The sequence below is a fragment of the Bombus pyrosoma genome, linkage group LG5 (assembly GCF_014825855.1).
Source record: "Bombus pyrosoma isolate SC7728 linkage group LG5, ASM1482585v1, whole genome shotgun sequence".
Lineage (NCBI taxonomy): Eukaryota > Metazoa > Arthropoda > Insecta > Hymenoptera > Apidae > Bombus > Bombus pyrosoma.
Genome location: NC_057774.1, coordinates 4,036,993 through 4,062,586, shown reverse-complemented (window position 1 = coordinate 4,062,586; position 25,594 = coordinate 4,036,993). Strand labels below are relative to the sequence as shown.

The 25,594-nt window shown below is 43.8% G+C and overlaps 1 protein-coding gene across 6 annotated transcripts in view; it reads left to right on the top strand.

Moving 5' to 3' along the window:
* Positions 1-25,594, top strand: part of LOC122568011 (dual specificity protein phosphatase 10-like) — a 58,584-nt gene that overhangs the window by 2,228 nt on the left and 30,762 nt on the right. Inside the window, exons 2-3 of one of the 6 annotated variants that reach the window (XM_043727270.1) lie at positions 16-201; positions 12,147-13,040. In XM_043727270.1, coding sequence (XP_043583205.1) covers positions 16-201; positions 12,147-13,040 — 1,080 coding nt within the window. Of the gene's footprint in view, positions 1-15; positions 202-6,126; positions 6,918-7,387; positions 7,526-12,143; positions 13,041-25,594 lie in introns of those variants that run through there. The other 5 variants (XM_043727269.1, XM_043727273.1, XM_043727274.1 and 2 more) reach the window with 5 other exon arrangements.

Here is a 25,594-nt window from a genome sequence, read left to right as displayed (position 1 = left end):
GGATGCGTTCATTAGCCGTAGAGGTGACTGGCACCGAGGAAAGAGTCGTCAAACGAGCCGCTGTCCCAGAAGTGGAAGGATCGTCCAGCTTATCACGTCCAAACACGCTGTTGAAGAGAGAGAGCACCATGCCAGCCTTGACGCGCGGTTACACTACTGCGACGCTGCCGAGGATCAAGAGATTCAAATTCGCCTCCTTCGGTGAGTCGGGCTACTTTCACATTTCTTCTTTTCCTTCGATATTTTATCAAGTTGGATTTCCGTCGCGTATCTCTTAATATTATTTATTTTACGATAAAATACTTTAAATCGGTTGCTCAGGATTTAAGATTTATTCGATCTGAGGCTAAATCTGATTTTGATATTAATAGAATTCTTTCGTGGATATTTGATAAAATGCTTCCCTAGAATTTTTTTTCTTCTACCAAATGTATAATTTATAGGAACGTAAATTATTTTCAATTTCTTTTCTATTAATGGACAGTTATTGTTATCAGGTAGATCAACTATATAGCCTTAATATTATAATATATATGGCCTTAAAGATTACGTAGAAAGATGATGAACTCGTATTTAGTTACAAGGAAGTTCGTTACGGGTCGGGGATACCCCTGCGTGATTTTTAATAGATAACGTCAGTCTCGGGTTAATTAGAAGCATGACAATGTCGTGCGAAATTCAGCTTGTGATTCATTCGAATGGTGCATTTTTCCTTCTCGTGTGACACTTAATGGTTACATTGTATGTTGAAATTGCCCAAGGATTATCAGCTTATCGATAATATTCAAAGAACCGAATGAGTGTTGCCGTTCGAATCTTATCTGAATATCAACTCCATTCATGTAAGCGTAAAGTGACTGAGCTTTCTGAAATGCACGAGATCAAGCACGAAGAAGAACAAAGTGATCGATCCTCGATCGCGTCCTAAGTAAGCACACTGCACCCATATCGATCCGTATCGATCGATATCCGCAGCCTATATTCGCGAATTGTCGATCAGACTGTCGCGTAATGAAACTCGGACGCGGTTCGAATACGTAATTACCGCGGAAATAGTATACGGGCCGGCTGGTCAACGGCATAAATATAAATACCGCGGTCGACCGTTGGGCAAGCGAGTCGAGCTACGACACGCAGAATCGGTGAGTCAAGTTGTGTGTGACGCCACTCCGCCGCGCCGCTTCGAGAACCACTTTCTATCGACCACGTTCGCGCTCGCGGCATTCCGCTTGTCGTTCGACTATCGATGACTCGGTTGTAAACGTTCTTTAGTCGAAAAAAAAAAGAAAAGAAAAAGAAGAAAGAAAAAGAACGAAGCGATTCGTCGTTTCATCATATCGATCGCGTTGCTTGACCATCGATCTTCATCAGCGTTTCTGGAACTCGTATTCTTTACGTCTTCACTTCTTTCTTTTTCCGTCGATTCAGCCATTCGAGTGAATTCCTAGAGCGAATTTTAAGCGACTCGAATTTTAACCATTGCGATATTAACGTTAAGCCAAGTGAAAAGCTAAACCGACTAACTGCATTCTTGAAAAATTTCTTAACTTTAGTATCACAGTGGACGATTAGCGTTTATTTTCTTTTTTTTTTTTTTTTTAGACACAGATGATGAAGTTTGATATAATCGAGCTTGGCTCATTCGATAAAGGCAATTGGTTGGAAAGCGAAGTGTGAATGAGGAAGTTGCGTGGGTCGTATCTTGTAATTCGTCGACTGCATTTAGGATCCTCGTTGTTACAATATTTGTCAACGTTGTTTGATTTAGTGGGGCGCATAAATAATTCATGAGCCACTTTGTTTGATGATCTACGAAAAAAAGAATTCAACGTAATGCCGTGAAGGCATCCATCAAATCCATTCTTTTATTATCTGTACACTGTACGCTAGGTGACGTCAGGTTGATAGTACAAAGACGCATGTTTACACGCGATCGAGGCTGTATACTCTGTGCGTTATCGGAGTAGCGGCAAGTGTTACGAGCTACTATACGGCTTAAGCAGGCGACAAATAATAAAACAAAATCGTGGCAAAGATACGGTCTTTCTAAATTTACCGTGTTCGATTCTGTTTCGGTTCGATAAGTTCGAACGATCGAAAGTGAAATTCGTGAAACCAAGATGAACGAAGAAACATGATCGCGCTTTTGATTCGAAATCGATCCATCTATCGTTCTGTTTCAATCCATCAAAATCCATTAAAATCCATTAAAATTTCAAACCTCCTTCATCGAATACCTTTCGTTTCAAAACGCATTTAGAATTTTCACCATCTCATAGCCGAGTTTTCGACATGATATCCTACTTATAAATGGAAATTTGTTGCTTTCCAACCATCTCTACGATTTCTCTACGATTCTCCGCCATCTTCGCCCGTAAAGTGCCAATTTTCGTTATTTCGACGATTTCTCACGAAACATCAGAGTGCATTGGAAGATGTCAATTGAGACAGTTCTAACAGACAACGTAAACCTTCCGCGTGCAGAGGTATCGTGTGTGCAAGTATGTTTATCGCTCGTTCGACCCGAGTGATGCTTCTGTGTATGATGTCAGACTCTATCTTTGGCGCGGAGTAGATGACCACGGCGAAACCGGGTTGCACATCTGCGCATACATACGGATATCTCGATGAAATTCGCCTAACGCCAATTTCATTAGACGATTTAAGATCAGGTGAAGATTTGTCAATGAATTTGATAAATGGGCAAAACGCTTTCAATGATTTCGAGGCAAGAAAGGTGTAAAGATAGACGCAAGAACTCGTGAAATAAAATTTCAAGATAAAAATATAGCTTTGCGATTATGATCAAAATGGATACTTTCGTTCGAATGGTTGATTGATCTATGGAGACACGTTTATCTCTACATTTGTATAGGTTATTTGTATTGTTTTAATGGCGCAAGTACATAGGAAAATGATTACACCATGTACCATTATATTCTGTAGAATATTTGTTACCAAGGAACGTCATACCGTGAAAATGACAGAGACGCATCGCGTCATTCGCGTTTACTTCTGCTTTTCCTCATCTGCAGCGTGTTTTTCGTTTCACAGATATTCGACGCAATCGTGCAAACGTGCACATTTCGCGCAACCGACTACGCAATCTAAGATTCTCTTTCTCTACCTAAATTCGTGATGTGATTTCGAAAATTTTTATCTTTCACGTACAACGATTCTTTCGTTCGATAGACGAGGATTTTATGTACAAGTACACCGATACGGACAATCTTATCTAAACGAATGGTTTGATCAAGAATTTATAAGCGCATCGATTAAACTTGACAACTCCATAATTTGATAACGATAATTCGATGTGGTCGGTGGATAAATTTAAACAGAAAATACAGTAGCGATACACCACTGTTCGAATCGATTAGAACCATGTGACGAATGTCTGATGAAATTTCCGTTTTCTGATTTTTCGTTCTTTTCTCGTCCGATACCGGTCCGAGAAAAGAAGTTTACACCGATCGATAACAGATCGACAAAACCTGATTTAGAGCGCCGTAAGAAAGAATCTTAATGTAAATCGAGATTTCGTTCGGAAATTATCTGGTTCTTTTCAACTTACACCAGTCTTCTAGTTAATCTAATTATAGAACGATTAATATATAAAGCAAGATAAGGAAGTTATTTTTAATCGAAGTATAGAACATTCTTGTAAAATTGAGGCAACCCAGTTATCGATGAGTCAAGACAACGATTCTCAATTTCATCTGAACAAAAACAATTCGTGTTAGCGCATTACCGTGACTCGATTCATCGGAACAATCTCGTACGATCCGTGAGAAATCGCTTTTCACGCGAACCGTAAAACGATCGTAAAACAAAGACAACCTTCTACGATGGTACGAGAAACAGTTTCTTTTTAAACAGTCGCTTTACAATTCTCGCTTATGATTCCAAAAATGGAATACAAACAATTGAAAAAGAAACTAAAGATAGAATCGCTATATATATTTCTGCGTCTTTTAAATACCGTCAATTACACCAACATCTAACTCGAGCTAATAAACTCTAATTGTAAGTGTCACGGTTTAAGAATCATCAAACCGACAAAAAGTATCGTTGGTTGATCGTTGGTTGATCGTTGGATGAATAATTCATGGCCACGATCGGAAAAATCGCCATTGGCAGAAACGAGGCAGAAAAGAAAACAGCACGGACGATAATAATAGCGTATTGGTCGGCGCCACGTTGAGTAAATGGAGAGAGACGCTTGGTTCGGGACGCGACGATTTCGAGTCGTCCGAATGGATGGACGTCGCGTGAACTTTCACCGCGTCGCACGAGACAGAAACGCAGGTGACAACATCGATCTTGCAATAATTTTTGTCGGGTAGCGTCGACGCGTGCTCAGCGAATTTTTGTAAACTCGATCGTCTGGTATTTCGCGAATCCGAGTATTAACTCGCGATTTTACACGAAGATTTTTCACAAACAACCAGTCGACTTACGCGGAGGTCGTTTGGTGCGAACTTCGGTGATTTTCACGTCGGAATGTGTACTCATTCGAAAGTTTAACGGAAATTATTTTAATAAATAAATTTTAATAAAATGTTCATCTCACAAACATAATTTCGGAAATTGTGAGAAATTGTAGACAATCGGTACGATATGGAACACTTAGAATGGTATTCTTACCAATTCCAGATCGACATCCGACGTTTCACGTGACGGGGTTAATATCTCTTAGAATCGAGACGATTGTACGATCAATCAACTTATTGTTTATTGTCGCGATATCGTTCTTATCAATGGAAAATTCGTCATTGATCCTTCAAAAAAAAAAAAAAAAAAAAGAAAAAAGGAAGCTTCACGACAGCGAACTCGCGCGCGCGTGTTACTAACGAGAGGTGACTCATTGGCTGGCTCTCAGTCACGTGTACGTGTCTCCACGTGTACGTGACTGCATTTGTACGTACGCTCGATGCACACACGGATGCCTCGCCTTACAGTGCCGTACGAGCATCGTGGTTCGTTTGGAAAAAATCGCGAAATTCTTGGTAACGTCGATAATGCTTATCGTTTACTGATCTGACATAACGCGAATCAAAGATTTCACTTATTGTGTGCTAGTCGAGGTGAATCACTTTTGCTTTCGAGTCGATCGCCGTCGATAGAACTTTTGCTGGTTCGATCGTTGGACATCGGAAAGAAATTATTGTACTTAAAATATCGGGGATGTATTCTTTTATTTTAAATAATTGTACAGGATTGAAAGTTTTACAAACATGGACTTTAGGTATAATTTTAAGGTGGGTTCGAAGTGATAAATTTTAAGGTGAAACGTGATGTAGATAAAAGAAATTTACGGGAATGTCGTGTTTAAAAAAGTTGAAGCGTGCGATAGTCGACTGGACAGAATTAACCAACAGACAAGGTGTCCGTTCTGTTCGAGTGTTTATTTTATCTGAAACCAAGTATACATGAATCTATTAATACGTTCGTGGAGCAGACTCGCTAAGTAGTTACTAATTTCTGTTACACGTGTGCAAAACAAATACATCAGCACGCATTATGACGAGACTGATATAATCGGGACTACGTGGGAGGATGAACAAAAGTTGTCGGTAACTTTCTTTTTTTTTTTTCGCGCAACGAAAACGAGGATTGATGATCAGACTGTCGTAGTAATGATCAATTTTCTGTGATTCGTCGACGGAATTAGTCGAGCTTCCGATCTTCGGGCTTTGAACGTTAGGAAAATGATTAACGACGGTTCTTTGACCCCGTCGAGCATTTTCGTTGCAGGAAACTTAACAAGCGCGTGTTACCGAAATACCAAGTTATTGTTTCTTCCTGGCCAAATGGAATCTGTCGACATACGTCTTCGAAAATTTATTGAACATGTCATGTGCGAAGGAACGTGACAAGTATATTTAAAAGAATTGTCTCGAAATTAATTCTAAGATAAGAGCTCATTGCGCAGCACAAAACACTACGACTAAACCAGCTGGTCTTCCTTGACCGAACAAATTAAAAAACGGGGCGAATAGCAAGAAATTGAAAAAAATTTCGAATAGTTTGGAAAATCCGGTCGAACGATTGCGCTGAACATTAGTGTACGTACCTGCTCGATGTTGATGGCGCGCGCGCGCCTCCGAGTACCTCGGCAAGTCCTCCCGATGCGATGGTCCGTACGCTCACTCACTCACACGAGTAAGTTCGTATAGAAAGGCACTCACACGATGGCCAAGCCGGGCCGTGGCCTCGCGTTGGTAGTACTCGTAGATCGCGATCGGGCGTTCCGTGGGGACGAGGCGTTCAGTCTCAGCTCGTCGGCCGCCGTGAACGGATCTATCGAGCACGCTCGGTCGATCACACGGTCAACATCGTGTTTACTTCCGGCCCCCTATCGTGGTAACACAGCGCAACCGGAAATGTTGACGAAACGAGCCAGGCACGGGGGACGTCGCACCCGCGTGCCAACGCTCTCCTGAACACCTCGTTCTCGTAACCGAGAATAACCTATTTCTTCTTTTCTCCTCCCTTTCCTTCTTTTTCTTTTCTTTTCTTGTTTCCATTCTTTTCTCCCTCTATTACCACCTTACTTTACCTTCCTTCTTCGTCACTTCTTTCTTCCCTTTTATTAATTTTCTCTCTCCTAATCCCCCCTAACCTTTTTTTTCCATTCTTTTTCGGTCCTGTTTCTCCGTGTACCAGCCTAGTCTTTCCTCTCGTTATCGGTCGCGTCCTCGAGGACGTTGTGCCTCGAAATCCGCCGGTGAGGACAGTGGTGGTTCCATGCGGTCGCACGTGGATTATCGTCGACTGTTATCGGGATACAGAGTGCACGACGGGTTGGTGAACAGGCCTCGAACGACGACAACGGTGCGTCACCGGCACGGTTCGTGAGGCGGCTGTTGGTTTCGTCGTAAAGGCGAACCGGTTCGATCGATCGGGAAAGGTAGGTGCGTCTGACGAACCCAGCAGGAACGTTTCGTTCGGACCTATTTTTTCCTCCCTTCTTTAACCAACTATGTGCCGTTTTAACGTATTCCCAGCACATCTGTTTATTATCATTGACCGCTGTTGATTCTCGGTCGTCTGATCGACAAGCGTGTTCGGTAGTCGTTGAAACGATTGCGGCCGACGTTACGATTCGCTGAAAGACTGGTGAATCTTGAACGGCGACTGGTCTTTCCTTTAATTGAACTGGATGGAGTTGCTGATACTTATCTGGATGGGAGATCGGTGTAATTGCAAGCGTAATCGGGAACGTGGATAAGTGAGATCATTCTCGACTGGGCTGAGATCATTCTGGAGCGTTACGTTACCTCGAACGCTTTTGGAGCCGTTGTTCTTCCGTGGAACATCTTAGGAGGACACGCTCACGCCTTCGATATTACGAAACGCGTCGGTTCTTCTGTTTATTTTCTTTCCGTTCGTTTTCCTGGCGGCAAAATAAACGTATAGCAGAGAGTGACTAGAGAAATTTGAAAACTACTTTTCAAGGGAATAGATGACGAAAGTGGAATGCACGCAGGGATTACACACGGTGAAAATTGATTTCACTTGGGTAATAATAACTTTGTTAAACAATCGAAATCATGTGAATTCCAATGTTTGTTAACACCTTCTTTTTTATCCTGCCTTAAAGTTTTCCATTACATACGCGCGCGCGTGTGCGTGCGTGTGTGTGTGTGTGTGTATGTGTGTGTGTGTGTGTGTGTGTGTGTGTGTGTGTGTCTGTGTGTCTGTCTGTCTGTCTGTCTTTTATATATTAAATCGGTCAATATAGTTGATGATTAACAAGACGAAAAGAGTTTTTATTGCCGAGTATGCTAACCACGTTGAACCCTGAACGAAATCACACGATCGTTACTATTACATCATTAGACATAACGAACTTGAATTATCAGGCAGGCAAACCTTCCCAATGATCGTTAACTTCGTGACTGCTCAATCGACCCTGTGGCTGAAAAAACGCCTCTCTCTCTCTCTCATTCTCTCTCTAGATACCGAGCAACTATCAAAATACTTACACCCCACATCCGTAATAACCATCTAACCCGAAAACCTACTCATTTGCAAACGATTGGTTCCTAAACCATAGCCGATTATCATCTATTTATCAGGAATATCGACAAACGTTTCCACCATTTTTAAGCTAGCACCTGAGAATTTCAAGTTTACTCCGTTTCCTTTAAATCTACGTAATCAACGATCGCGTACGGTCGCTAGAAACCACTTTCGTCGTTATGCTATGCTCTAAACGCAACAAGGAAACCAAAGTAATATGAAGCAAGCGTCCCAACGTTCTTAGACAAGATAACTCGACGGAAGAATCAGAAATCAGTAATCCACTTCCTCGAAAACCTGCTCAACCATCGTGTTTGGAAATCTCTTTATCATCCGGTGAAAACAATCTCGGACAGTTGGTATATCGTGTGTAAGCGGTCCAAAGCGAGAGGAATCGCGGAACAGAGGCAGCAGGTGCTGGCGCTACACCTGTCCGCAGGCTGAGAGAACCCGGGCCCAGGTTGTGCGCGCCGCTCGCCGCTCGAAGCGTCGAATTCCACGGCGTTTACTCATTCCAAACAACGAACCCGAAGACTCGCCGGGGCCGGGACGAGTGAAACTCGGTGGCGGCGCTGCTAGCCGCCGGAACGGAAGAAGAAAGAATGAAAGAGCGAGAGGGACTGGGCCAAAGCAGCTTCCTCACCTTCTAATATTAGTCGGATGACTCACTACGATTCGTTCCTGCACGGCGCGGCGTGCGTCGCCTCGACGGACGGTGTCGTTCGAGTCCGTTGCCACGGCATTGACACGAAACCCTATGCCTGGCCGAGTTCGTGCGGAAGTCCACGGATTTTCCAGCCCAATTTCACCGTGTTTGCGTGTGTTTGACGACGTTTGTTGAACGAAAATTGACGATTCCGTCATCGGGCATTGGTTAGAGGCGTTCAATAGCGGTGGTTTTGGTTCAAGAACTCACAGAGAATCTTTAGATAGATAGATAAATAGAGAGAGAGAGAGAGAGAGAGAGAGAGAGAGAGAGAGAGAAATGAATTTGGAAAGAATGTTCGTGGTTGAGACGTATGTTGGTAATTCGTGGATTGGGGTTTCGATTGTTGGCAGGGAGATTTAATAACAGCTTCGAACTGCAATGGTCGATCTCCGACATAAGCTGGCAATTCAGTTTGATCGCATTTCAAACCAGACTCGGCGAAAAGTTGCAAAACAGCGATAACAGAGACGACGATTGCTCTCGTAAAATCAGAAAATAAAGATCCATAATTCACCTAGTTCTCTCGGTATCGCGTTAAGAACGACCAAAGTCAACAAGGCTCGTCAACGATTTTCACGCGTTTCTCGTTCGCGCCAAGACAGCTCGATAAACAGACGTCGAAAACGTTGCTGCTTTTCGCTCGATCCACGTCAACGGAACTCTAAATATATCTATGCATCGCTCGTCCATCGTCGAGAACGTCCACGGGTTGTCGGAATCGCCACTCCGACAGATCTCGCGATTTCGCGGCAGATAAAACGAAAAAGGGCGTTGCAGGATCGTGGAGGCATCACGTAACGTCTAAGTTGGGCCAGCGTGGTGCTTGCAGCGTGTCTTTCGTAACGTTTCGGGACCATTGGTCGACGTCCAACTTCCAAATTAGAACAGCTCGATCTGTCACTCTCGCGACAATGGCACGATAAGTTCGGTAAATTTGTCAATGGTGTCTCGCGTAGAATTTAATAACGTATAGAAACATTGCTTGTTATATAACACCTTATTACGTACATTATAATAAGTATATTACACATTTACCTAACTAATTTTTAATAACCCGAGCAATTGAAACTGAAGTAATAAAGTATCGCTTAAAAAATATCTGTCTCGATTCTGGCATAAAAATTAATTACCTACGAATTTGAAAAATTCGTCCAGCGGACGTAAAAATGTTGTTTGACATTCCAGCAGAGTTTATTCACCCGATTTATCGTTGTACACGAGAAACGAGCGAGCAACGTGGCAGCGAGGAAAAGCAATGTAGACCGGTGGTTGCGTTTCGTCGCGTTATCTGCACCGTACGTAGATTACGGAGCGGTTTGTAACGGTGTCGCGCTCACCAGCAACCGGCAACGATTCTAATGCGGGCCGACTCGCATCGGCGAGAACGTGCTTTCACTCTCGAACGAACCACGCCGCGGCGTCGATTATTATGCAACCGGAGTCGCGGCCATTATTTCAGGTTCGCTTATGAACGACATCCTCCAAGGTTAATCGAGTCAATCGTTCGCCTCGATGCCAGTTACTCGCGCTTGATAAAGGATTAAGTGTCGCTTAAGCGGACTCGAGAACACGGTTACGGTTGTTGGGCTGATGCGAAGCACGTGTCACGACAGACGTTGTTTCAGCTACCGTTCGTTTATAGGCACGTTGCTGAAAGACGTGATGACAAAGGAGTGTATCAAGAAAATATTTAAACGTTGCGTTACCTGTATCCACTTTAAGTCACGTTACTCAAACTCTCAAACAGACTTCGATGCTGGTAACTTGGCTAATTGGAACGAGGCTTCGTAAGAATCGTAAAAGAAATTACGAGCAAATTCGATCAGAACAGAAGCAGTCATATTCTAAAGTAGAATTTCTTGACACCTATTTAAATATTTGATCGAAACTATCGCGAAAACGAGAGAGATTAGACAAGAAGAAGGAAGATAGAGGAGAATCGGTGCATAATACGAGTGCTCGGCGTCACCATATATCACCTAGACGCGTCGCGTTCTCCCATTTACATCACATAATAAGTGTCTTAGCACCTGTGCAAGCCGTGGAATATTTTGGTCGACGTGATCTGCGTAAAGCGACCGCAAATACGGGTATTTCGGTGGCTTGACTCATCGGCTCCGTAACGCTATTTAAAACCGTCGAACGTCGCGGACCGATGTATCGAACCCAGTATTTACCTTAGCCTCCCGATAATTCTACGAACAATTTAAACCGTTTCACGCTGCCAAGACTCGCTTTCACGATCAGTACCATTAAATATCGCGCCGAAATGTCTTCTGTCACAGTTACTTCTACCTTCTTCCAAAAAGAATCGTCGCGTCTGTACAACGCTGTGATCGTATTGCTACTCTTGACGTTGATATTTAACAAAATTGCTAAAGACCAAATTTATCTTAGACCATAGAGTCTATCCAGGACACTTTTGAAGTGTCACTTCACGCTACCTCGGCTTGTTTTCCTTTAACAAACTAGTTTCTCAATCGAAGTCGTTTTAACCTTTACGTCCACGCGTGAAATGCATCGTACGCAAGACCAGAACGGAAAACTATACAGGAGCCCGGTGCTCGGTTCGTTAATCCGTCCTATCTCGTGAAACTTCCCTCGCAACGTTTCACTCGTAAATTGACAGAGTTAACGAGCAGATATAATGCCGAGCGCACGGCGTGTGTACGCTTTATCTCGTTTCATGGAAACGTAGCAATAAGGAAGCACGAGATTTCATAAGCCATAGAACGAAACAAGTGACTCACTGATTGGACGATGGCTTACGCGACTATCGAGAGATTCGTGGCATGGACCGCGATCGAGGGCTGTCGCTTTTCCATGAAAGATTAAAGGTCGCTGGCTTTCTCGCCATCTTCGTTCTCTCCGAGTCGAGTCGAGTCGAGTCGCGTCGCGTCCCGTGGAGTATCGTTGACCCACGCGTTAGATCTGTCCTGGCTGCCGGCGATAATTCTAGCGAACACGAGACTCCTAAGTAGTTACTTGAAACTAGACTACGAATTTATATGATTGTGCTTGTGTCTTTGATTCATCGTGCCTCGTACGCAAGCAAGAGTTTTGGAAACGATTCAAATTCGAGCGAATTAGCTAGATTATTATGGAACATACGATTAGAGACAACTGCTGCCTCTGTCTTAGACGCAACAAAAACATTTATGTTTGTTTAATGAAGCCTAGTGGGCTCTGTCGGTGTTCTGAAACACCATTCGTAAGATTAACTTGGACGAAGATCCTCTCTGTAGCCTGTGATTTTCTAGAAAACCGCCAATCTACAAACCCGAATTACCGCTATTTCCTATTTTCCACTCCCACCTTGTTCCCGAAACTTCATAAACCTCCCTGAGCATCGAATGCGCGTCAGAAAGCGCATAACATCTGACGAGAGCACCCTTCTGATCCGCAGCAGCGTCCAGCTCGCGTCTCGATATAACCACGACTGACGTCAGGAGTACGTACACGCTCCAACAACAACAGCAGCATCGGCAGGCATCGTCGCTGTCACCGATGTCGACTCTGGTGTGCTGCGAGCCGGTCTCGGCCGGACGCTCCCGGGACAACCTGAAGCTGGTTCTGAATCGCAGTCTGAGCGAGCCAGGACCACCAGCGAGCGCGTCTACGTTCCTGTCCTCGCCGACGTCCACGGTATCGCCCAGCTCGTCGACCAGCAGCGGTGTCGACAGTTGCATAGCCAGCGACGGCACCGAGTGTAGTTTGAACGCCAGCGGAAGTAGCATCAGTGCCTGTAGTAGCTCAAGCAGCGGTACCGACTGCGACCTTCCTTTATCCGACGTTCATCGTCACTACCATCATCTTCATCATCATCACCACTTTCATCAGCACCAGCTGTCCGCGTCGAAACGCTGCAAAGTGGAGACCGTCAGCCTCCCAGCGAGTCCGTGCTCCGAAAACAACACGCTGCAGAGACAGCTGGTACTCCAGAGGACTAAGACCATCACCGCCGATGAACTGGCGAATCGTCTCCTCGGACGGGATCCCAGTGGTTCCGTGTTGCTCGATTGCCGACCGTTTATTTTGTACAACGTGAACCACGTAAGGGGCGCCATCAATGTGAATTGCTCGGATCGATTCAACCGGAGAAGATTGCAATTGGGTAAAGCGAGTCTGGCCGATTTGGCGAACACTAGAGAAGGCAAAGAACTGTTGCGTAGAAGGCACTACAGGGAGGTGATCGTGTACGACGATTGTACCGACGATGTGGATCGACTACCCGTTCAGCATCCGCTGTTCCTCGTGCTCGTTGCGTTGCTGGACGATAACAGGGAGCCCGCTCTTCTTTTGGGTGAGTGATTCTTATTTTTTATTATCTTAATCGCGCGTACTCGGTTTGCATAGGCGAATCTTTCTTAATTCGTCGAAAAAAGCAGTTGGTTCTGTAACCAACGATCAATTAAGCGCAACGGATTTAAACTTCTCGTTATATATTTCGTTTTAATTAAGTTAAAAAATAATACATGACAATTCTCGTTATATGTGTTGTTTGTTGTTTATATAAGATAACGTGGAAACGTCTGACTTTCGGAAATAACGATGATGCGACCGTCGCGAAAGTCGCTTCTGCGCGCCTTTGCCTTTGTATATTTCACTCGAAATGCCGAATCATCGCGATACTTTATTTACGCTAACCACGAGCCAAAAATTTACGAGTTTCGTTACCCCGCCAGATATGTATTTTCTTACGAATCGTTCGTGTTTTATCAATTACCATCGTTACGTAACACGTAAGAATTCCTTGCGTAACTTGTACGTTTATCGGCACACTATTTCTCAAACGTCACCTCTATCGAGGGCTGCGTAATTTCTTATTTTTCTTATGGAAAATTTTAGACGTTTGCGAATTTCTTGTAAACGAGATAAGATATAAATCTCCAATTTAACCTAGCAAGATTTCAAACTCCTTTTTCCAGGCAGAATGATTCAAATGTTGTCGTAAATGAAAATTTAGAGACGGGAACTGAAATTGCCTCGTTGGTTTCATTAAGAGCAACATGTGAATCAACCGGGAAACTGAATGGAAAATATGATGGAAACGTGGGTGGGAAGATGGCGTATCAACGATGGCTCGTGCTCCTCTCTGTCGAGGCTCGAGTAACAGTACTCTGTACTCCACTAAACGCGTTTTCTCGCCTCGTTCCGGCCAGATACGCCGATACGTGCTCGTTTTACGGAGTGCGGCTACCGATGTATACGTCGACTCTGCCGTTGAACCTCCCTTCTTCGTCTGGTACGCACCATTTCTCCTGCTCATCTTTCTCTTTTAGATTTACCAACATCGTACTTTCAAAAGTCATATCTTTATTTTATATTTCTTTTTACAAATTTTTTTCAATACAGAATTCTGCCGAAGCCTTTGAAAAGAGCAATTAGATAATTGAAAAAACCATTGAAAACTTATCTCTATTTTTAGAACTATTTTTCTTCTCTACGTCACACGTCCACTTGACGAAAAGGTTGCGTCTTCAGGGTCAAGCATTCTCCAATCGCCAAGCTGCATTTTGCAGTTTTATCATGCCATGAAATTCTCCTTATTCTTAGATCTGTCTATCAATTAAATTGAATCGAATCGTTCGCGTTCGATCGAATCATCCGCAATAAGTTCGAGCGTTTCGTACGAAACAATCGTATCGCTGGCAAACTGTCGCCAAGAATTAGTCGATCATCTGATATTGATAACGCGCGTATTTTTCCATCTCTTGTGTTCGCATCGTGAATCTAGCCATCCCGATAACGGCTGCAGAAACGACGCAGAATCGCACGAGATCGTTGTGATGAAACGCGATAAACATGATTCTAGCAATTGCATTGGGATGGATCGTGCGTTAGTGACACGCGTCATAAATGAAGCTTCGAGATGCCGGCGAATATTCCGTTGTTAACTTAATTCCTATTCGCGTGCATTACGATGCACGTGGCTGCATTGGATTACAGTGCACGCAGTTCGAAGTTCTGCAGGAAGGTCGTGCGATGGGTTGAGGAAGATTGCGTGGAAAATGCGAAAATAGAGGGGGATTTAATACACGAAAGTGGTACGAAGGCTACTGGCAAATTCATTCAGTTTCAAGGAAGAATGAATGAAATTTCTTCAACGAGTTTTCTTCTTTAAAACCGAAATACATAAAACGTGACGATTGAAACGATTGTACGAACGAATGGACGAAGTGTTTAAATCGTTAGAACGAACAAACTAAAAATATGTGCAAATTTTAAATCAGCGATAAAGATTCACTAGATTCGCGAAAAAGAAATTCAACGCGATCAGACAATCAAAGCTTTGTTATTCCACCTACTTTACTATACCTTCTATAGACAAACGCTTGGATATTTCAATATCGAATATTTCACTTTCCCGAAACAATGAAATAAATTCACCAAACTGTATGCAGCAGCTGGAACATTCAAGAGTTCGAAATATTTTGCGAAAAAAGGGGAACGACATCGCGAAGCCGTGTGAAAGCTAACGGACCAACTGTTGCGGCAAAATTTTGCAACTTCATCGATGTAACCTGTACAAGTGGGGATTGCGATGAAGTTGATGGCGAGTGGTAGGGAACACGCTATTCCTCCTTGTGGCGGTAACAAAGTTGAGGAAAGTGTGACGACGCGTGCACGAGCTGCGCCTCTGGTATGGCGCGATGTTCGGCGTTTGGCAAACGGAATCAGGGACGGGAGCCCGGTGGCATAGTGTAGTGCGCAAATTCTGGCCAACTATTCGCGGCGTCATCTCCGACATGAGTCATTCCTATGAATAGATCCCCACCTTTTGCCGCGGCTCGTGTGTATCGCCGTATGTCGTGCGTATTCTGTCTGTTCGTCGCCTTCTCTTTCTCTCTCTTTTCCTTTCTGCTGCTCGCTCACCAGTAGGCTTAACAAGTTTCTCACCTTCGACGCTGTAGCTCGTGTCTTTTTGTCACTTTTTTTTCAGGATTTTATGTCGAAGCGTATTCGCAGAGTTTTCAAGGCTCGAACAGATTCTTTTCGAGTCTTCGCCTTTTTTTCTGTTTTTTTTTTCTTCTCTCTTTTTTTGGGAGAAAATGAAAATTAAGATTAACGCGGAGTGTAAAAAATTACGAGAGTACAAAATATTGCGTGACCCTGAATCGCAGCTGTCAATCATTCTTCGTCAAGTGTCTTCTTTTTCTCGCCAACTATCTTCTATCCTGGCAAAACCGAATTTAATACGCTCCTTCGACATCGAGCGATCTTTTCGAAAGCCTCACTTAGTCACCGCCGATATTTTCGGAGTGTTGTTTTTTACTCGTCATCCTCGAGGACGTTTTTTTTCCACCCACGAGTGGAATTTTCAAAAATCCATTAAAAAAGAAAGAGAGAGAGAGAGAGAGAGAGAAGAGAGGAAATTTGACGAATGGGACGATCGTTGGTTATTTACGATTTCCCATGACGGAAGGATAGTTCCAGCGATTAGAGAACATAAGTCTATCAATGGTTTATCAATCGTCTTGGAAAAACTGAAAGGCCGTGGCGATCGCGCGTAGGTAAGCGTGGCCGGCTCCTATGAGACGAATATTTGCGCATTAGACGGGAATGCATACGCGGAATGTCGGATGAGAAAAAACTCGTAGCCTTAGAATTATGAAAAACCGCGTGACTCACGCGCTTGCGCGGCCTTCTGCTTTCGACTTCTTTGCGTAGAAGTCGATCACGAGACTCGTTTTCTGCTCGAGGGAATATCAACGAGCCTCGCTACTCCAGAAACGGACGATCTTGGGAAATGTGCTGTGTCAGAGAAATTTCTTTGGAAACTCGTTACGACGTTCGCTCGAGAGAAAATGCAAAAATTCCACTTTTTTGAATATGTACTACGTGTTTTGATAAGAATTCTCGTTGAACCCGCGAGATTTATCCACCGATAAGATTATATCGTAAAAGAGAAAGGATGGTCGATGAACGTTGGTTGATACGTATTGCCGTCAAACAAGTCGTAAGATCGCGGTTTTATACGAAATTTCACGATTCGCGCTGTCTCGCGGTTAATAAAAAGCAAGATTTGAACTCGATCATGCTAGATTATTCTTATTTTGATCGGTTGATGAGCGAAAACAGATACGCGATAACCGATTGTTCTCAAGGTGAACATTGCCGAATGTTATTAGATATCGTACGGTTATTAATTAATTGTTATCTATCGATGATCGGAGTGGGTCATATTTGCGGGACAAACGCGAACTGCCTATCTTTTTTATTCAATCGTCGCAAATTTTTCCCACCGAAATGATAATAGACTCGATAGAATTTAAAAAGATCGATTGGCTTGGAACATTCGTACTTTGACCAACTACCTTCCCGATTTCAGCATTTTTAGTGTTTGAAAGCTTTATCGTGCTTTAAAATGTGCAATTTTTTTTAGTATTATCGTGCTTTAATTACTTAAAAAAATGCATCGTTTTTCCACCTTCGCTTTCTTTTTATGCTACGATGTGCCCGATCATTGGTGTACTAGGATTTACTATAGAATTTATTAGATGCCTAGCTATTATATTTTTATTGTCGTTTTACCTGGCCGATCACCGAATACATGGAGCATTTGCTTGGAAAATACAATACATAGCGCGACTATCGTTTGATAACATGCTTACGAATACGGCTATCTACTGTTGCGATTGGCAGTGACCTTGACTGCGGATTAATAATAGTATTATTCGCTATCAATGGCTGATAGCTCAATACCCGTGACTCTTAATTTGACAATTTCGTACGCAATTCTCTATCGCCGGAATTTCACGCCCAATAAATCTACGAATCTTGGAAACCTAGGCACTCGACATGTCTGTAATATATCAACGACGTAAGAGAGTAAAATAAAAAATTCCATCGACTTTAAAATCAAAATCTCGTCGTATCGAAAGCAATGTCAGGATGTTCCACAAAAAAAAAGAGACTCGCCGAGTTCTCTGAAATCCGACGAAACTCGCGAAGACGCTTAATGGCTGGGGCAAAAAATAGAAGGCACCTTTCTAAAATGCCCCTAATCCACGTGCTCGCCGGTGTCTCGTCTGTCGGTCCGGGGAATAATTCGCAGCTCGCGTCACAGGGAGTCGTTTAAATTTATCTCCGATTTGCGTCACACTTTCGGTTTATTGCCAGTAAAAGCGTTTGAGCGTCCGGTCGTACCGCGGACCGAAGTTCCCTTGTACGCGCCACGATTGTTGTTTCATCAACGTTTCGTTCCTCCAACCTTCCCTCTTCCGATTTTTCCGATTTTTCGTCCCGGACCAGGCTCGAGATACGACGCGATTATAAATATTCGAAAGACGAATCTGCTTGTGGCGACCGAGCCACGAGGAAAGGTTATCGACTGTAATTTCAAGCGCGAAGGATATTACGACTTTTTCGCCGGATGACGAAAGCAGGGTGACCGGTTAAATTAGCGATGAAGTAAGCGTCCGCGCAGCGGAAAGCACAACAAACAGAAAGACGCGCACGCTCGGACTCCTTCCGCGTTCTACGAACCGTTTGTCTATTTTACCGAGAAATTCCTAGTCGAAGAGAAAATTGGGATCTTCTTCGTTCGTGTTTCGCGAAACAGAATTACGTTTTTTACGTTCTTTCGATCTTCTTGATTTTTTTTTCCATTAAAATAATTTTATCACAAGAGTGGAAGATGCGTTTTGCGAAATCGGGTTAAAAAACGACATTTTCTCGCATGGAAAAATCGACGATTGAGGAAAAGATCTAGATTTGTAATTTCGAACTCAGAGGTTCCATGTTTCTCTGATTGACGTACCGATCCCACGCAGACGTCAGGTTATGAATACAGCTGGATAGTGCTGCTTGTGAACCAATCGTGTTCGAGTTTTAAACGTTTTGAAACCTCTTCGCATAGGAAGTTTGAGAAATTGGTAGAATTTTATGTCGCTTGTATTAATAACGAGAGACCCTCTACTTCTTTCGATCTGTACTGCATAAAACATTAGAAAATGCGATGTATGTATTCAATTTCGATGTCCCAAAAAACGATTACTCAAGAGGAAGTGGCATCTAGAACCTAAATGCTATTAGCGTGGCGCAAAATGGTAGTCGTAGAGCCGCTTGAACAGCTGGGCTCTAGTCCCATCTTAAAAAAACGCGTTCCGTGGTCGCGCAAAAGCGACACGTCGCGGTGACGAGACGCGACGGGGAGACCAATATCGGCTAAATTCACCGATGAACTAAGCGCCACCAGGCTCGAACGATGCGGCGAGGCGCGCGCCATATCGCTTCCACAGATAAGGACGTAGCGATTCGAATCTCGTTCACGCGGTGCACGCGCGGCTGCATGTGCGTCTTCGTCGTAAATTATGCAAGCAGCTTGTGTATTACACGCGGCGTCGTGAATGCGATTAGCTTGCCTATTACCATCTATCCTCCTTTTCTATCGCGACGATTATCTTTGTTTTTAGAACGAACAAGTAAATAAAATTCGAATTCTTTTTCTCGAATTTACGAATTTCTAGGAACATTCTGTTACTTCAGTCGGCTAAAGGTTAAACGATACATTATGGATCTTTTCCTTTTCCCTCGTGTCAGTTGTTTGATGATAAGATAAGAAGTATCTGATCTCGAAGGTTTTCAAGCTTGGATGCTCGTCGAACGTTACTCGGTTCAACATTTTTACATATTCCACTTTAAAAATCGCTGTATTTTAAAATGGTATTAGAGTTTACGATCGTTTAACCGTGACTCTTGAACTTTGTCGCGATCCTGAAATAGTTGTACCCTGCCAGTCGCATCACCAATGTATTTATCTTTCGCAACAAAATACATTAATACGATCTGCGTATCTATCATCTTCGTAGATCTCGCGTTTCCGCCGGGAACAAATTTTCTTCCCAAACATTCGCCCAACCGTCTACCTCCATCTCCAACCATTGCAAAACTTTCCCACTCGAATTTCCAATTACGACTTATTTTTAATTGTTACTCGTGCACAATGCCACGACGACATCCGCTAAGAAAAGCGCACGCGACGTATCCTCGACGAAGCTCTCGCTTTTCGGTCTATTTCGACTAGCTGAAGCGTGTCCCATGGCGAGTAGCTCTGGTCTAAACATTAAGGTCAAAGTGGCAGCCAAGTCTCGTAATCCACGCCTGAATCACCTCTAAATATCCGTAAGGGAACTCGAGATGGAGGGATGGAGGTGGAGGCTGGTCGAAGGGGAGGCGACGCTCGTTATGCAACCGTGATTTTGACATACGGCCATACGAGCGCACTTCAGCCAGCGTAAACATACCGCGGGGTTAATATACACGATGAGTCATGCTTTCGTCAGTGAAAAGCGCGATTGGACCGACGCGACGAGAACGTTGTACGGTATCGAGTCTCTTGCCAAAACAACGATAACCAGCCCTTTCTTGCTGCTCTGCCAACCCGCCAAGTTCCCTCGTTTCGCCGAATATGCTAATCGCACGAATGTGCGAGGGAGATGGGTGTAGAGAGAAGAGGAAAGTCGCCAGCGAGGAGATAACACGCTCCGATGATGATGTTTGCCAGCGAGTGTTTCGTAATGGCTGATTTTTGATCGGCTTTATCAATCGAACGAGCGAATTCGCGAAGCTGTTTTCCGTTGTATACTCGACCGCCGATTAGTTAAACGAATAGTAGGAGAGTCAGAAATAAATTTTACCTTCGATGGAACGTATTGTCGCATTGGAAAAATATAGTCGCTCGTACGATTGACAGGGATAATCGCTTTGACAAATTCTTGCGATAAGCTTTTAGATCACACGCTTAAATATTCAGTTAACTCTGGAAACTGACCTTCATTCGCGAAATAGGTCCTAATCAATTATCTGGCGCGCAAAAGCTCGTTAATCTTCTGACAAACTCGAAGAACTGGCCATGCTGATCGCGAGACCAGATTTTTACGTTTCACAATGGTAGCTCTGCTCGGATCGTGGCACTCACCACGAAAATAAATCAATTTCCAGCGAAGCAATGGACGTTTTCGCGCTATCTCCTGCGTTTCCGGCGGGAACACAATCGTAACCGAGGTGGCCGTTCATTGAGACTTCGTAATCGTGTTCATTCTTGCGAGAGCGCGTACTATCTACCGCTCGGCCGTTTTATCGCCACTTCCGCTACGTTAACGTTGAATTACGTCCTCGTGGAGCCACCCACGGAAGCGAGTCGCCGAGATTCGATCTCTGCCTGACGATTCTCGATCGTCGCCACCCTCCTTTCACGATCATCGGCTCGATCTTATCATCGTTTTATCCCATGTATCGGCTAACGATGGTCCCAATTTTAGAAATATTGTTCGTTGGTTTCGACATTTCTTACATCCTATAAATATCATAATCTGTAATCTTCTGTTTACGATATCAGCAAGATGTTGTTTAGAAACGAAAACGGAGAATTTCAAATTCAAGGATACCGCGTTCAAACCGTGATTATAAATATCCATATCCATCACAGGTTTAATGAAATAATACCAACAAGAAAATTTTGTTTACCAGGACATTTTGGCTGATTAATCGCTCGATTATCATAATCGTGGTTTAAATATAATCCCAGTCGAAACGTCGTTGGTTTTTCGTTGCCTCATTCTCGTAGGGACGAAAGATTCTCTCGAAGAGAGAAAATGATGCGGATGAAAAGAACGTCAATGGAAAAATATTTTTCAAAACGGAAGCGGTGCAAAGAGGTACATTCCCGATTGCGTTATCAAGGGACCCGCGAATAACAAACGATCGCGAGGCAAATAATTTTATCGATAGCGGTTGCGCGTGAATCATCGTGAATCGATTGAACGATGGGCTCTCTAACATCGAGTGTTTTATTTGCGATACGCTCGTCCTTCTGTCGCGATAAGAGGAAGGACGATGTGTACGTCACGCATAAATATGCATCGACCGATGTCGATAATAATTTATGGAAATCGTATTGGCGAAATCTGCTTGCAGATTCAGCGAAATACCGCGAGACGACGCACGCGCGGATACTCATGTTTCTTCTGACAATCATTGGGAGTTTCTCTTTTAGAAAATTATTAAAGACGCTGCTCTCAATACGAAAAGATTCTGCGTATGGCATAGTATCGATTATGTTTATTAAAGTGGAATTGAACGTTAAGGTCTATTGAAATCTTTAAACTACGATAAGAATATATCTTACTTCCATGATACGTAAAAACGCGATCCAAACGCAATTCAAATGTAATTTAGACCAGTTGATGATACGGTTGATGGTACGCGTAAGAAATGGCAGCTCTTAAATTCATTCTCTCTTAAACTTGCAATTTCAAAAGTTCCAACGAGCTTTTAAAGCATTTTACGAGCACTATCTCGCGCGGTACTCATAAAATTAGAGGCAGATCGTAAAAGAAAAACACACAAAGCCCTGAGCAGTTAGCATTTCCAATTCACCATCGCTGAACGCGTTCCAGTAGCTCTTTCCACGTATGCGTTCCACCGCGTGTCATGACAATTTTGCGAGCACCAGCGATTTATTACGTACATCGATCGGCGTATAGAAACGATAAAAAATGGGAGGTGTGCGTTCTACGAGCAGAAACGAGGAATGCAGGTAATGAATACGCGGAGAGTCGGCCATTACAGTGGTGTACACGATCCTGCTAATTCTCACGATCTCGTTTTGCGCGAGAACAAAGGGAATAACAGAGTGTGACTGGCGAGTTTGCACGTATGTGTTCCGCGGCCATGTAACCGACCGAAGAGAACCGCCGCCGCTGTAATTCATGCAAATTGCATTACGTCCAGCGAGAGCTGGCCTGACCGACGCGACGGTTCATCGAAACCTTTCATTCACCGTGCTACCATTCAGCGGTTTGACACTCGTGATGAATCGTCCGTCCTGTGGAAAACAGCCTCATCTTCCAGCTGTCATTTCTTTTTCTAATATTACGCAAATATCGATGTTTTCTTATATCGGTTTCTTTTTAGAAGAATTATAATTCCCATGCAGAGTTTCGAACGTAATGGATCGTAGATTGAAGTACGTAAACGGTCACTAAATCAAGTAAATCATCGAAACACCCTTCGTCGACGTTGGTTTTCAGTCCGGTAAAAAATCCCACTTCGACGCGCCCCCAGAATTTCACCATTCGTCGAATCATTCGTCAAGCCGTCCAACAAAGCAGTCCAAATATACACTCTCGATAGTTCGTCACAAAGAAGCGTCGCATCAAACGGTCGGCAACCGGTTGAATCATCATCGAGTACGTAACGAACGAGAATGGGGTTGGGGGAGAGGGAAAGGAGAGAGAAGAAAAAAAGGACGAGCAGAGATGGTAGGCAAGGGGAGAGCTCTTATTAGCTCGATCAGTGCCCGTGGGATTCACCCCCCGCCCTGACTCGACCACGAGGAGCTGCAGGGCCAAATTGAAAATCGGAAAAGCGTGGAAGCGTGAAGGCTGCGCCGCTTTTGGGCAACGCAGGCCTTTAATGAATTAGTCATCGCTTTTTGAACGGGCCATCCGGCGGTGGGGAGCGGGGAGGGGGAGCTTCAGAATGGCTATATTTTGCTTTTGTGCGCTTTGCTCGATCCCTCGCTCAGCATCCTGAGAGGCTCGGGGGGGAGGGGGGTGAACCACCCCTCGATGCTAAGCGGCGTCCAATCGAGGGAGAAACACAGAACTCGACGCATCTGGATCAGCTGTCGATGACGATTATTATATGTGAGTCACCCGCTAGAAGCTCGGTTTAAAGTGTATCAATGACTAACGTGTCCAGTGCACACGCGCCTTGCCCCCCGCCCCATTTTTTCGCCGCGTCCACCCCTTGTACGCAACCGGCCTGTTCCCTCTGATACTTCTACCACCTTCTCCCGACCTTGTCAAACCCTCCCCTCCTCGCCTCTTGTACCTAATTCACGGGCTTATTCATCGAATGCGTATGACGTGTACGCATTGTTTCTCTTCATCCACCCCTTTGCTATCCAGCCCCTCCTGCCGGCTATCGCGGATGGCGACCGTTTGGGATGGAATTTCGGATCTGGTTGAGTCACTTTTTCCGGTTGTGTAAGTGGGTCGTTGCCTGTTCCGGCAGATCCAGTTTCCGTAGCGATAACAAATTTTTTAATTAAAATTTCTAATCAGCTGGTACGCGAACGTCGAGACTTGGCCGATAATTGTCCTATACGATACCGTAACGTTTTTAACAAGTATGTGGACAAACATTATATTACAAATCGAATATTTCTTGCAATTCCTTCGTATTTCCCGTCAACAGCAGCCACACGCTGGCCACGCAGCTTCGACCATATCTATTGCCTTCGATATTTTCTTACATCGTTTCTACGTCCACTCAGCTCGTGACAGCCTTCCCGAGCTCTGTCCAGCGTATCTGTCTCCCTCTTTCCTTCACCCTGTGCTTCTGTTTACCATCCACGAAAGACATTAGGATCGTGACCGCAGTTTCCTCGTTGTCGAGGGTGCTCCGGCAAACATAAACTGCTCGACGACTCTGATGCGCTATTCACGCGTGAAACCAAACCATCGTCAGGCGCATATGGTCCCTGGATAATGGACAGTCCCTACTAAATAGCGTTCGTCCTGCCGGTTCTTTCTCGACGGTATCCGGTTGGACGATGTCGAGGAATCTTCATCAACGGGACACGCAGGTTTTTATATCGGAGCCTTAATCCTCAGGGGCGAGCCTGCAGGCATATCTACGTAGGTGGAAATCTTTAATTTATGAAGGACGACGAGAAATAGGATTAGAGGACGGTTTTTCGTAGAAGGAACATCACGGGGGTGCGGTATTACTTGTACGATACAAATTTCCGCGTCGACGACGAAATATATTTTGAGAGAAATCTAATTTGCTATAGAAATTAAAAGATAGTATTTTGAAACATAATTTTGTTCAAGAATCTCGTGAATCTCAGTAGGATCAGGTTTTCGGACTTTGTCTTATTGTTGACTCATGAATCTCGAACCTTTTCGAGAAAAGTACGCACGATGACGGTATTTGGAATAATTGTTCGCTAAAATCATCCATCGATGGTGCAATACTTAGATTCCACTTATCGATGACTGGATTTCGTCGCTTTTTCTTGGTTCCGTGAACCAACGTGCGAACTAGAATGACGCACTCCATCGTTGGTTCGCTATTCACGGAATTCGTTATCACGATCCGCAGATAAACAGACGCTAATCTGACGCCGCGGCGTTTAAACAAAATATTGTTCATCGCTGAACGTATGACGCGATGTCTGACAAAAAAATTGCCGTCGATGGCGCTAGACTTTAAGTGGATTCGAGCGTTTGTCACGGTATGAACAGTGTTCGGTTAAGAAATTCCAGGTTACTTACGATGACGCGATTGTCATCGATAAAGTTTGTTTTAAACTAAAATGAATGTCTAAAACTAAAATAAGATAAGAGCATAGATCGTTGAGAAATCAGCGACAGGGATAAAACTTACTCTTCTTTCTCTTAAATCATTCTTCTTCCAATGTTTCGTAACTATTGCTTGCTATGTTGCGTTCCGTTGAATCTTGGACCAATCTCCCTTTCAATTATGAATTACGCCATGGTCGCATCGCTTTTCTTTCCTTCACGGTCGTTGTTCGTTCGAGGCTTTATCGAGCTACGAAATCTTCAACATCCTCGGTATAGAGCCAGCTTTCGAAAGCGGCGTGTTTATTCATCGTCGCGGATTTCAGCTGTATCCTCTTCCACCTGGTGGCAACAATGGTTCTCAACCATTTCGACAATAATTCCGATAACAGATTCAACAAGAAGCATTTCTCAAAAAGGAAAGAATTTTCATTGTCTCTTTTCTTTCATCGTCTTCGTGCGTTATTTGACGCTTCCTTTAATTCTATTTCTTCTTCTTCTTCTCGTTTCGATTAATCAATCCTATCCAGACGTCGAT